This window comes from Rhamphochromis longiceps, linkage group LG14 (genome assembly GCF_057381845.1).
Source record: "Rhamphochromis longiceps isolate RC_006_pf linkage group LG14, R_longiceps_female_GT1.1, whole genome shotgun sequence".
Lineage (NCBI taxonomy): Eukaryota > Metazoa > Chordata > Actinopteri > Cichliformes > Cichlidae > Rhamphochromis > Rhamphochromis longiceps.
In genome coordinates, this window is record NC_140570.1 from 32,602,653 (window position 1) to 32,617,263 (window position 14,611).

Consider the following 14,611-nt stretch of genomic DNA (forward strand, 5'->3'; position numbering starts at 1 on the left):
TCTGTAGAAGTGGTTTCACATATTATTCCTGAAAATCAAATAAAAGAGACAATTGTTATAAACTTATAAAAGCAAGCATAATTTTACTTCAAATTTCTTCCAGAAGCAGTATGAAATAAAATAAAATAAATCTACATCACTTAAAAAATATGGAGACCTATAGGGACTTTCTTTGAACAGACATTAAAAAAATATTTTCTATACATGAAGTAATATCAATAATGTAACTCAGTTATTAGGCATTTCCCAAAGGTGCCATTAAGAATAATGTATTTATGTTTTATAATGTGAATATTACACAAATTAGTACAATGTGGTATTCATGTAAACCGAACAGTCAGTGTTTGCTTGTAAATGAAAACTTGAGGAAGCATGCTTCCTTTTCAGCATCTGAATCTTCCGTTTCAATCTTCTCACAAAGATATCATCTTAATCTGTGATTACCTGCTCCAGCCTGATTCCCAGGGTGAATGACTTGAAAGCATTCTTTCTCATCACAGTGTTTCAAAGCTGAGCACAGACGGCTCAGCCAGTGAACTCAGGCATTCCCCAGAGGTTGTTTTTGAGGTCTTGAAACCATTTCACGTTATTTTACACTATCAACTGTTGGTCCCTTTACTCTGCACACCCACCTCTATCTCCTTTCTCCTCCCCTTTCACCTCCGAGCAAGTACACATTCTCCCTGCTCATATGCAGGGAGAATGTGTACTTGCTATCCCAGAGAAAAGCATAAGGAGGGGGTGATGGCAGGCTTGCCAGAAGAAGTCTATGTGAACATGTGTGCCGCTGTGAGGGGCTGTCCAACTCCCTCTCTCTCTCTCTCTCTCTCTCTCTCTCTCTCTCTCTCTCTCTCTCTCTCTCTGTTCTTACAGGAACCAGGCTTGCTGTTTCTGTCTTGCCATGATTTCAGTGACATTGTTTAGGAAACACAGACAACTCATTTCTACTCAGCAGGTAAGAGTCACCTTCCCTGTGCTTATGAGTGTAGAAACCACGATAACTGTTAATTTCTCTCTTTGCTAATAATGCTTAGCTGAGTTTGTGTGTTAGGCTGTATGTTGTTTCTAAGTATGTTGAACTATTCAGGACTTTTTTCTTATTGCCTTAATAATCCCCCAAGACTCTTTTCACTTTTCTAGATAGTCTTGCCATGTCAGTGAACACACGAAGTCTGTCTTCACTCTGTGACTTCTTCTCTTCATTTAAATCAGCCCGGCATTCATCTGAGGATAATGAGACTTTTCAAGGAAACACTAAACAAAAGAAAAAAAAGAGAAAGAAAGAAGTAAGGAAAAAAAAGAGCATTTCCTTGAAAGGCACCCTAATCCTCTGTACACTTCACATACACCATGTAGGGACAGGTTGTACTGAAGACCCTATACAGAGTTTCGTAAACTATTATATAACACTGCTTATGCCTTTGCAAATGCATATGTCTAGCATTGTTTTTCCAGTTAGGATTTGTCCTTGTCTGAGAATGCCTTATCTGCTTGTTTTCCAAAGTTCGTGTGCATGTGTGTTTGTGTATGACTGTTTGTCAAGTGTCTCAAGGCCATGTAAAGGCGTTGCCAACTGCTGATTTCTCACAGAAACAGCGCCGACCCACATGGGCTAAACTACACAAATTAACTTTCAATATACACGTAAATACACGTACCTAAATGATGATCTTGATAAACGTTTGGGCTTGCATGTGACTTGTTTTGCTTTTAAAATGCTGATTAGAAACAGCAGGTCTCCTGTAGGTTATGGTTATTCAGGAATCGTCCTGGATCATCTGAAAAAATGTCATTTGACTTACACAGATGACAAACTTGTTTGGTGGCAAAATAAGTGTCGCGGTTCTGGGTCAGTTTGACCCAGTATTTTGAGTTGTCGTGTTTTGGTGTGTTTTTGCATTTTGGATTCTTTCCTTATGATGATTATGAATCTATGTTTCAGTTATTCTTGTTTAGGGAGTTGTTAGTAGGTTTTGTGTTCTCATGTTTTTGCAGGTTTAGTTCAAGTTCCATGTGTCATTTTCTGTCTGTCTCTCAGTGTCGAGTCTGCGTCTTTGTGTGATGGTTTCTTGTTCCTGTTTTATTGTGAAGGTCTGCGTCTCATGTGAGTGTGTTCAGTTTTACCTCTTGTCTCGTCTCGTTGATTACTCCCAGCTGTGTCCCCCACCTGTGTGTAATCTCCCTGTGTTTCTCTGTGTGCATTTAAGTCGCGTCTTCTGTCTTTGTAGTTGCTGGTCCGTCTGTGTATCCACCCTGCTTCATCTGTGTGTTTTCCTGCTGTCCACCGCCATCTGTTTCTGTTCGCTCTCATTCATATTCAGGTTCGTGTTCTGTAGTCAGTTTGTTCCCAGTATAGTTTAGCCTTTGTTCCTTTCGCCTTTTGTCCATTTTTATTTTTTGTGTTTAATAAACCACCCTCACACCTTTACAAGTGCCTGCGTTTGGATCCTCCTTTATTTTTCCACACGGCTCATCTCATTCGCCGTGACAATAAGGAAATTGTTTGTTTTTCCGCGTACACTTTGAATGTCTCGGGCTTGTCCAAGGTGCGTTTTAAAGAAGGGCTTAATGAAGGGGTGACATCCACGGACATCCTCTGCCCTGATGAATGGCGGAGTGCGTAATAAATCACCAACTGTGGAAGAGCAGTCAGATTCCTCTGTGCAGTGATGTCACCACTATTGGGTGTGAAACAGATCCAGACTTGAACAGCCCAGCATGAGCCAGATGTTGAGTTTAGTTTCACTCCACGCTCTTGGCTGGATGGCATGTACTCAGAGCCGTTCAAAGCTAGATTTAGAGGCTTTATATTACACATGTACAGGGTATAGTGAGGCTGTGGTAATTACAGGACACAGAGACATACGTAAACATCTCGAGTATGTATCATCTCGTTTTACGTGTGCTGTGAGCTGTGATCTTCTTGTTCTTTTTCACATGAATTACAAATGATCTGTCTGTTTGTTTCAGGTTCATTTGCTTCACAGTTTGAGAGTCTTGCATGAAAAATGGCCGTCCGATATATCAAGCTCAAGTACTTGTGGATTTATGCTTTGAATTATGAAATACTATAAAATACAACAAAAATGGAGGTCACATCGGAGGTGAATTTGGAGAATCATCAGTCTTGGACAGTTTTAGGATTGCACAAAGTGACCTTTCTCACAAAAGACTCACCTAGAGAATATGCTGCTATCTCAACTAATGACTCACTGGAGCGCAGAGGAGATGATTTTTGTTCTAAAGCCCAAAGCTCACTCTTAGAGCGAAGTGGAGATATAACCACAAATGAAAAGGCTTTTGTTTGTGCTGTTCAGAAGACTGTGTGCTTTCTGGAGACTGAAGAAAAGTCAGTCATCCCTAGGGAAGCATCTCTGAACTCAGCTCAGCTTCTTGAATCGAAACTTATTTCACTCAGGACTAATCAGAGCTGCTGTGGTAACTTTTCACCTCCTCCTCCTGAATCAGAAGACCAGTCAAGCAAAGCTGTGCAGAATCATCCTGATGAGACGCTGGATTTTACCTGTGAATATTTGAAAATAGACCGCAAAAACTTTGACCTAGTCGCCCTTAATCGGAACTCCATTCCTGCCACTGAGGTCCCTGCAGTTATTCCCGAATGTGGCTTGAGAGTCCTGGATTTGCCACACATTGTGAAACACAAACAGAGCTCCATTACCTTCTCAGACTACACCTGCCCTCCGACAGGCAACGGCTATGCTTTTGTAAATGAGAGCTCTGACGACGGAGGCTCATCACAGGAAGGTGAGCAGGACGATGATGGTCATCACGACGGCGACAATGACGACGACGACGATGACGATGTGTTCCCAGAGCTACCTCACGGTCAAGATCTCCTTGTCCATCATAGACAGAGGAACGCAGGCAAAGAGAAAAAGAAACTTTGCACGAGCTCACGAGCAGGAAATGATCACACACTGAGAAGCTGTGGTTATGAAGCAGAGGGGGAAACCAGCAGTGAGAAGGTATGCTTTAAAATATTCTCTTTTGCCCTTCAATTTTAGTATTAATCAATTAATAACCCCTTGCCATGAAAATAGAAGTTATTTTTAGATGCACAATTTCACAAATAAAATATCTGCTTACTTAGCAACAGAAAAGAAACGTAATGAAGTGGAAATCTACAACAGTAGATTCATCACTAAATGCTGCCACAGAACTGTTTATTCCTGCCACATAAGGCAGCGCTCACAGCACTCATAAATGACATGCGATATTTATTTTAGATGTCCCCCTACAACCCCCCCCCCCCCCCCCCCCCCCAAAAAACTATATATTTAACATATGAAATATCTCAATACAAGACATAATGTAAGAAGACCCTGCACTTGAATTTAGCACATGTGAAATATTTTCCCACGTGTGCTAAAACCGGTGAATTCTGTCATAAATTCACACAAGATTTCTTGGAGGCAAATAAAATAAAGTGTTTTAGAGCATGATATCCTAAGAAGAGGGAAACGGATATACTGATAACATAGGTACAGTTCAGTGTCTGAATTCATGATTTTTCTGTTTTCTTTAGAAAAGGAAAGGTTGACACTGAGAGCTAAAACAGAGTTGCTATAAGTGTGTGGGAGTACATAGACTCCACATTGGTACTGATGTACAAAGCTGTTTGCAGTTCTGTTTCCTTGCACTCCATCAGAAGGCAGCAACATTTCAGTAGGCCTATTGGCACCGAACTTAGCTGCCCATTACTGAGCTTTCTGCCCCATCTTTATCGAAGGCAATCACTAATCTTTATTGCCCTTTTAAAATCTTATATGCACATTCGTCTTATAATCCATTAAATATGTGTTCCGCTACAGCTGAGGAGGTTGTATCCAATTGCACATAACTGTCTTTTTTTTTTTAACAGTCGAGCAGGGCAGAGTAAAGCGCATGTCGACTTCTCTGTCTGTTGGTTGGGGAAGATGTCGTAATGCCAGCTTTATGTGCAGAATGATACTCTGCCCTGAATAGGTTGTTTTGGAGAGGAGTTGAGGAATGCAGGGAATCCAGGGAGTCTGTTGTAAATATTATTAAAGGACAGCAACAAATGTTTCTTGTGCTGTCACACGACAAACCGTGTCATCTTATGGCAGGCAGGCTGTTATGTGAGGGTTACTGTAAGCCAGGCAAGGCATGTAAAAGTTGTTTGTGAAGTTTTAAGGAACTAGTGTGCGGACAACTTTATGTTTCTGTGAGCATGCTTGAGTCTCATAGTGTGTTATTAGAAGGGGGAGCCAGTAGGGCTATGGAAAATATACCAATAAATGAATACACAAGTAAAATAAAGTAAAATAAAAAGTAGCAAACATCAGCGTAGCAATATAAATTAGTTAACTAATTAATTACTTATCTTGTAGTTATTGTTATTTGCTTCATCTCTCAGCCTCATCCTGTCTGGGTTTTTTTTCCCTTTTCTGGGTTGGCTCCAGACCTCTGATTGAATAATTTAAATATGTAATTGCAGAACACTAGAGCTGCACAGTCCAGTTTGTTTTGACTGTGGTAGTGTGCATATCTTTCTTTAAAGTCTCTGGATGTGAAAGATTATTTCTGAAATAGCACACAGTTGCAGTAGTTAACATGAACCATATGAGGGCACCATTTGCATAAAGTTAACACTCTGTGGTATCTTCACAACTCTTTACTTCAGCTGATTTTGGCTCAAATGTAAGTAAAAGAATGCACTTCTTAAACTATCTTTCCAGCTCTACAGATATGGCTGTGGCTGTGTTCATGGGGTATTTTTGCAACACAGGGTAGTAGGAATGTAATTTATTTCTCCAAGCAGCCAGGTAGCCGTTGCCCTTTCGCATGACCGGCTGCTACATTTGGATACCTCCATGGTGATCTCTGGCACTCTCTGTGGGTGGCGTAGACTAGGCAGCCAGCCCAGATCTCACACACTTAACTCCTCATTTCCATGTCAAAGCCAGTATGTTGGGGTTTACAATGTGGCCAATTTGCGCTGATAAAGTTATAGTCAGCTCACATCTTGTTGTCCCCAGATGATAGTATTGATGCATTTATCTAAAGGATTGACTCATACCAGCGCAGTTGCTATGGTGTAGAGGCTTCACACAATTGCCAGGGCAGGATTGAGGGTAAAGGCATGACGAGATGAATCAAGGGTAGTGTCTCACTTGACTGTCAAGTCCTCACTGGAATTTGTCTCATTCCAAGTAGAAGTGCCCACATTCCTGAGGAGCACCTTGTGGGGATGTCACTAAAAAGATGCAGTGTGAGTGTGTTACAGATTTGGCTCAAGCTTGTTCCAGAATGAGGCATCTGGCTCTTGCGTTTGTGTTTGTCTGATACCCAGGGTCAATTACCTCACAAGATCTCCAGCTTCCGTTCCTTCAGTATTTTCAGTCATTTGGCCTAGAATTGATCACCAATATCTTTAAAATGACTATTTCGGCTTTTTGACTCTTCATCAAAAGAGTTCAAATAGCCACAGACAAACATACACTGAGCAGCTGAACAACTTTTTCCTTCCATGACTGTTTTTCATAAACACAAACAGGAAAATATCTTGTTTTAAATCTGCAGAATACCTCAGACAGACACAAACAGAAGCCGAAACAGAAACACTGAGCGTGTAGGAGGATTCTTTTTTGGGAATAAGTGTGTATTCTTTCATTTTGAATATCCTGATGAAGCTTACATGTAAAATAAAAAAAGCTCAGGCACAGAATCATTGTTATCATTCTCATTTCACTTATTAGCAGTGGCCACAAGTTTATCCACCACAGGGCAGAGTTTGTGCTGTCTGGTTTCTGTTCACAATAAGTGAAAATTCCTTGTATTTGTTAAGCAGACAGAGAGGATTGGGCTGTCTAAACATTCTGATCCAATGTCAAACCTTTTACATTCCCTGATCAGTCTTGAAAAGCAGACCTAGCAGAGAAAGGAAGCTTTATTTTTTCCTCTTTGGTGACCCCTCAAGACCCTTCAGGCCTTAGAGGTCAGCAGGGGATTGGCCAGATTTAGGTCATTCCTCTGGGATTGAGTGAAAGGAAGCACTTTCTCCCAGTGCTGGGTCAGTCAGCTAACCATGGCTGATCAGCCGGCTGAAAAGTGTGCCTGGTGTCTCCTCCAGCTCATCAAATTTTAGAAAGAATGCAAAATAAGTTTGTAATATTATTTAAATGTTTTGCTACATTGAGAGTGATTTACAGCTTTAAGAAAGCTGATGATATTAAATAAAAAGGGATAAAAATATTAAGTAAAAAGGGATATTACTATTAGTACAAATATTACTCCTACTGCTATTAGTGTTATACTTGCCTCAATGTCACAACATTTGTAGAGCTCCATGTAACCAGGGATTGTTTGAGTTTATTTCTCTGAAATGGAGGTATTTATTAGTAAGAAAGTTACTTTAAAGTAGATAGGATAGCTTGTATTTATTCTTACTTTTCATTAGATTTTCCTTTTTTGTTTCCAAACATTTGAAAATAATGACCTTCCGACTGGAAAGGTACACTTTTCCAAGGCATTGTCAGGAACTCCCCAACAGAGCATTCATTCGGAAAAGTAAGCTCTAATGTTGGAGAAAATGACTTGATTACAGAAGGCTCAGGCATGGGTTTTAGTTAAAATTCTAGGAAATTACGTATTGGTTTTACGGAGGTGGTTGATGATCACTGCCTCTGAGTTTAACAGGAAATTGGAGTCGATCAACATTCACTGAGGAAAAGAAACACCCAGGCATTACTTTCTGTAACTATCTGGGATTTCGAGGAAACGTTTAAAAGCCTGGAGTCACGATTGTTACACACTCTTATCTTTTGTTTTTACTCAAAAATCAACATTTTAGCAACAAAGTAGCTGGGAAGGAACTGATATGACAACTCCGTGCAAACTTGAAGACGTCACAGACAACGATTCAGAATGGCCTTGGTGCATCTACCTCATACAAAAACATGAACACAGAAGCTCTACTGGATAAACCACGAGTGAACCTTTGCTGATCTGAACTCAAACTTCTGTTTACTAAATGTCCAGCTCTTTGTCCTGGAATACAATTTTAACATACTTACTCTGCAGTGTATGGAATACCTGGAGGAGCTCCCTTAAAACTGTTGATACTGTGATAAATCCTCCAGAAAACCCAGGATTTCATACTCAGGTTCTTGAAAAAGGTACACACGGGTGCTGTTGGATTTGATCTTTCCCAGGGCTACACAAGGAAAACACACAGTGATATCTGTCCTTTCTGTCAGGCTGACATTCTACTCAGATTACAGAACAGCAATGATAATTTATGCTTTGGTGACTGAAGTGTATCCAGCTGATTAATGAGGATGGACCTCCAGAAGCACCGACACAGCTCCTGTCTGCGTAAAGATGGTCTATTTATATACGCACTGTGTGTCTGGGGAGTGGTGAAAGCCAGTGCGGGGTATTCCATCATGCTCTGTATGGCACACATGTCTGGAACCTCCTCGTCTGCTCTTTCACCCTGAGGATATCACATTTCATGCATGCATGGCAGCAAGGCAGACCTCTGATCTCTGCATCTGCAATTTACAAGAACATTTTGGGGGGTTTGTCTGTAACTTTTTGAGCCTATGGGGATGTGGTAAATTGACAGATGTTACCTGGAAGCTTGCATGTGTCAAATTTGACTAACCAGTCACCCTCATTTGGATTACTTCCATTGCAGTTTTGATGACGACTTTTGATTTTGATGATGTGATTAGTCTATGCGATTTATTTGACAGTTAAAACTTGCAAAAAATAAGATACAGATGTTTTCTGAAAACTGTGAAAAGTCTATTATAATACATCAGCAATAATTAAGATAGTAAAGGTGACAATTTAAAATGCCCAATTTTTTGCAGAATAAAACACCCCTTGATAGTTTTAATTAGACAGTACTAAAAAGTGTCCCTGTATTGACTCAATTTTTGGCTGAATACTATATAATGGCATTGTTTGCTTGTTGACTCTTACCTGAGTGCTTGATTACTCACAGGAGTCTCCACAGGTCCAGTCACCCTGGTCGGAGTCAATAAGTCAGCTAATGAAGAAACTAGACCAGCTTAATCTGGACATAGAGGAGGCTCTGAGTGCAAGCTCGTCCCCCTCAGACACGCCCTGCACCACCCGCAAGAAACAGGTTGGTGTCTGTTCACACAGCTTGATATCATAGCTATAATTAGCAATGAGTTTTGTATTTTGATACTCGTGCAGAATTAATAGTACGTGTCACTGAATGTGTTATAAAGCAGCACGCGGGGTGCAGCACTTCCACTTTCAGTACCTTATGATATGTGAAGTGTTACAGCCACTTTGGTGTGGTATGTCTGCATTCCTGGGAAGCGCATGCCGCATACTTGGTCACACTTTTTAAACTTTCCTAAATCAATTTAGTTTGCTCTCTGAGAAAATCCCAGTGGATTATTTGGACCTGTAAGTAACAGGTGTTCAATTTTTTATGTCCTGGTCCATATATTTAAAGAGCTGCACATTAGGTGAGGATATAGACAAGCTCTCAAATAAGGCAGGAACAACCCATAAACCCAGTATGTGGAGGGAGGTATAGTGTGCTGCAAGGTTTGTGAGATATGGTAATAAAGTCTGTGACACTATGGGCTTTGTCACGCTGTCTAGAAGTATCTGTGTGCCTCTTAGTCTGTGTAATCATGTAGGTGTGCGGCACTTAGATGTGATACTGGAATCTACAGTGCTTTAGCCTGGTCAGAGTGGTGCAGCAGGAACAGACTGCTATTGTACTTTTGCCATTACAACTGCGACCATACCACTGTTTTCTAAAAAGGGCCCTTCTCATGGTGGCGTGTTTCATGGAATATCCCACAAGAGTTTGCATTCATGAACAAAAGTGCTCTTTTGGGCTCCATATGTATGTACTGCACAGAAGAGCTGTTGTGTTGGAAGGGAGTTTGTATGATTTGGTCCATTAGGAATGGCTGAGAGAGGCTTACATGCCTCACAGGCATCTGCATAACCATCCCAGGCATTCACTATTACTTGCTTTAACTAATGACAGGCAACTGGGCAAGAAGACAAGACATCTTTACTGGGACATTTGACAAGGTCATACTCTCTGTCTTCTCAAAGGAAGATGCACACATACAGGCTCCTTTGTGTGCTTCTGTCAAGCTGATTTGAGAGTGGAGATTTCACTTCCCCAGACGCCGACCTCAGCCTCTTGTTTTCTTTTCCCCTGGCCACTGTTGAGCCCATCCTGTCCTTTTCTGTTTGACCAAACAGTGTTGTTGACAGTTTGCTGTTGTGATGTTGTTGCAGTGGGGTGGTGCGCTTCCAAAGCCCACGTTAAAACGAACCCTGAACGACCAAGTTCTCCATAGACCAGAAAGAGAAGAATGTCAGAACAGAGACTGGTTTTCTACACCTCGCAGCTCCTCAATGGGAACCAGAGCAAGAACCAAGAAGACGGTAAGTTTTTCTAAGAACCTCAGCTTCCTGCAGGGATCAGTCAGTTTCTCTAAGCCAATAAGAGCTTATAGTGTGCAGTACAGGATATGCAAACTCTGCTGTTGTTCTCAATTAATTTGGTAGATCCAGCCTAAGATTTAAGTTTCTGGATTTTTATTACAGCATATTTGGGTGACTGCCAATGGGCATTACTCAATGGACTGCCTGTTAATTTAAAGTAGCTAAGAATTCTTTTCTTTCTTCTTCCTTCTAAATTATAATGATCTATAAATAATCCAATGACAAATGATGTAAATTTACCATTTAGCTTTTCTGCTGCTTTATGACAGATGATCCAAGTCGATAGCTTTTTAGGTTGTCTGCTTGTCCTTGAATCTCATTCTGGTGAATGTAATATCTCAAACATTCAAGTAGTCAAAAGTCATAAGTAATGGTGACTGTGACCTCACTAGTTGTTAACAATCAGCGATTTAAATAAACCACAGTGGCACGGTGGTTAGCACTGTCGTGGAAGCGAAGGATAAGCGGAAGCAAATGGATGGATGGTACAAAGACAGATTTGTTAATAGCAAATGTTATGAGCTAGATTTCAGTTTACACCAAGAGACATTAGCGAGTCAGCAGTTTTTCCTACATTCTGTTAAACCCTGTTTTTATTTAAATCAATTTCAGTTCAATTTTGTTTATATAACACCAAATCAGAAACAACAGTTTCTTCAAGGTGCTTTTTTTTTTTAAGGTAAAGACCCTACAATAATACAATAATAGTACAAAACCTCGGGCCAAATTACCATCCCATATGGTAGCCAATGATTTTGATGTGGCAATCAAAGAGACCTTAAAAAGTGAATGGCATAGGAGAAATAAATACTGTTGCAAAGTGGCCTTTACTAAACCTGCAGGGAGGTAATCGATGTGACTATAAATAAGAGTGAAGAATTTCAAGCATGAAGTCGCTTGAAATTCAGCAACTTCAAGCAACAACCTTTTACCTGTCTCTGCACTGTTAATATCAAAGTGTGTAGACAAAACAAAATCCCAAAAGTAAACATTTTAAATGTGTAACTATTTTAAAGATAAAGCCATCATTGGGATTTTGATCTTTTTCATTCCCAATCTACACAACATTTCCATCTGTCTACACATCTGTAAATATTTAGGGTTTGGATTTGAAATCAGGTCAGTCAAACATCCTTAGAGAGGCACAACTCACTTCTTATGGCAAAGAATGTGACTGTTTCGCTGCCGTGAAGAAATAATTGAACAAATAACTGAAACTGAAAGATTTCCAAAATATAAAATCCCTCTAATACATGTTTTTAGTATCATTTTGTGACATGTTCATCCACATTATAATATTTGATGTTAGTCTGAAAAGGTTTCATTTTGTTTAGCTGCAACACGAAACCACAGACTGGATTTTGTTGTAGTTAAACAAAATGGATCATTTTGGTCTCTGGAACATTCTCAGAATAGGTGACACCTGTATGTTCTGTGAAACCCGTGAGTACCTCTTGGAAATGATGACGGCATGAGTTAAAACTTGGTGTCAGAGCAGCTGTGTATGTTCACATATTTTATAGATGGAGTAATTTTGTTGGATAATGAGTTCATGTTATTCTTCAGTTATGAAATGTTTTAGGCTGTTCAAGAGATCTGTCCCATGATCACCAAATACCATATCAGTAACTATAGCACTATCCCTCCACAAACAAGCAAATGAACATATATCTGCAAATGCCAAACAATATAACTAAGTGACCATGCAAAGTTTACAGATATAGGTGAAATGAAATGACATGCAGCATGGACATGTTAAGCTCTGGGGTCCATATGAAACTTCTGACAGCTGGGAGTTGAAATGAAGTCTCAGTCACAGACTTGGAGTCAAAGAATAAACAAGCTGAATGTGTGAGACAAAACACACGGCTGGAACTGGTAATTGCAGCTTAATTTACAGATGTTTTATGAACCATGTGGCAAAGGTTTTTTGCACCTGGATGATACACTCCCTTACATCTGTAACATCTCTAAAAACTGGAATGCAGTTCATAGCTTCCTCAGGCTAGACCTTATCTGAGCAGGAATGTCTTGGATGTTGATTAAGATAATGCCTTGGTAGAGGAAGATGCACACAGAATTCTTTACACAATGTCTACAGCAAAATATTATGCGATTTTATAGAAAAATATTCCTTGCGTGTGGTTCCAATGAGGAAAATACGTTTTAAGGTTTTCAAAGTTGTCATAAAAAATCCATTATGAATAGCTAAACAGACCTGATTTTACAAAAGGCACAAAGAGACGTATCTTTTTTTCTGCAAACAGTTCGATTTCAGTGCTTCTAGCATTAACTGGACTTGAACTGAAAGTTCATTTGAATCATACTGCAGCAGCACTCTCTTGTGTCACATGGTGTTTACCTCCTGCATCTATGAAGCAAGTTCAAGATACCCAGAATATCTTACTGTGATCTGGCTTCATCTACCCTGACGTCGGCAATGTAGGTGGTAATCAACTCGATAAATCTACCCAGAGTTTCTCAATCTAGCAACACGCACGTTCACATGAAAGGGGTGGTGTTAGCAGCATCTGACCAGTCACAAACATGGAGAAGTCTTATGGTAGCAAAGATGGGAAGAGGGTAAACACATAATACAGAGTAAAATAATAGAGCCACTCTAGACAACACAGTTTGAGTGTATGAGAGGTAGCATTGCACACTAGTTTAGCATTAGAGTGCTACTCCTTTTTCTTTTTTAATGTGTTGCGCTGTTCAAAGAAATCCTTAAAAGCCCCAAATCACCATGACATTTAGTTCATGATGAGTATATGTGACTATAAAGCCTGAAAAATAACAACTCTATTCATGTTTGTACTGGTTAGCTTCACCCTGCTTTTGAGACCAGCTTTTTTTCAGTGTTCTGTGATTGGTGAATAGAGACGTATTTGGGTTGAGGTTTCCTCCATTAATTGCCATTGACAAAGACGGGTATACGTAGAGCATGCTGGTCTCTCATTCAGACTGACTGTTCGGCCTTGTTGACTTGTCATGTGTGGTGAGACAGCAGCTGTCATTCACTTACACAGACTTGTCCATCCGTATAAACATTCTTGTTGATGCAAGCAAAGGGAAGTTTTTCCTCTGACAACAGCCATGAAAAGGTACTCTGTGCTTCGCTTCTTTTTAGGATGTCACATTTTCAAATCAAATGGACCATTACGGCAAGGCTGGGATGGTCAGTTTGGTAAAGTAAATCCGTTGGGCATCTTTCTTTGCCTTTAGACAACAATTCTGATGGCAAAAGAGCCAAACGGGACAGGCCAAAAAAAAAAAAAAAGGATGTCACATTTTCTGACCTGTAACCTTTGACATGTGTCTGTGATTGGCCTGAATCAGGCGATGTGTGCTTCAAGTGGGTCAGATCTCAGGATAAGTCAGGATAAAATACTTTTCAGGGGCTTTTGAGACAAAGAGAATGATTGATGTGTTCATGTCTTTGAAACCTCTTCAAATTGGTACATCTCCTCTGGGGCTCAGCATCTGGTTTTTGGAGTGTTCATTTTCCTGAGTTTATTTCTGAAACTAGGTCTAAAGCAGGTCTATTGAGACTAACTTACCAGGGCTGCATTTACAGAAAATTTATTTACAGCACAGAGTTAAGCACAGAGATAAGGACTTTCTTCATGTCTGTACATTAAGAGTATCTAAACACTCTTTTCAGTGTTTAGATACGTGAGGAAATTCTGCCAGGCTGTGCCAAATCTCACAGTCAATAATGAGGGATCCATCAGTGGCTATACCTCATGGTTTGAAGAGGCTCCACTCAACTCGTCTATGTTTAAACAGAGATAAAAATACACACATAAGGGTATGAGTCATACATTTATGACTTGTTTTTGAATTTGGTTCTCAAAGAGAGTTGGATTTTTGTGCCTGGAGGTAACTGAGTGGTTGAGCCTGCTAACCCTGGAGAATTCCCCCTCCACCTGCCAGACACTTGTTGGGAATTATTCCCTTAATCTCCTTTCGACTGCCTGCTGTCCTTTGTGCTTATTTGCTATATTCCCTAATAGTGTCAATGACTATCTAGAGAAGACAGCAACATGGACATGACTTTTACTAGGTTGCTCATCCAGCCTAGAGGTAAAAATGTGAGGGTTTATACTGT

General features: G+C 40.1%; 1 protein-coding gene across 4 annotated transcripts in view; it reads left to right on the top strand.

Moving 5' to 3' along the window:
- Positions 1-885: 885 nt before the first annotated feature.
- Positions 886-14,611, top strand: part of stard13b (StAR related lipid transfer domain containing 13b) — a 62,131-nt gene continuing 48,405 nt past the window's right edge. The window contains exons 1-4 of one of the 4 annotated variants that reach the window (XM_085429363.1): positions 886-955; positions 2,971-3,986; positions 8,996-9,139; positions 10,291-10,440. In XM_085429363.1, coding sequence (XP_085285489.1) covers positions 3,087-3,986; positions 8,996-9,139; positions 10,291-10,440 — 1,194 coding nt within the window. In that variant the 5' untranslated portion in view covers positions 886-955; positions 2,971-3,086. Of the gene's footprint in view, positions 956-1,163; positions 1,287-2,970; positions 3,987-8,995; positions 9,140-10,290; positions 10,441-14,611 lie in introns of those variants that run through there. The other 3 variants (XM_085429365.1, XM_085429364.1, XM_085429366.1) reach the window with 3 other exon arrangements.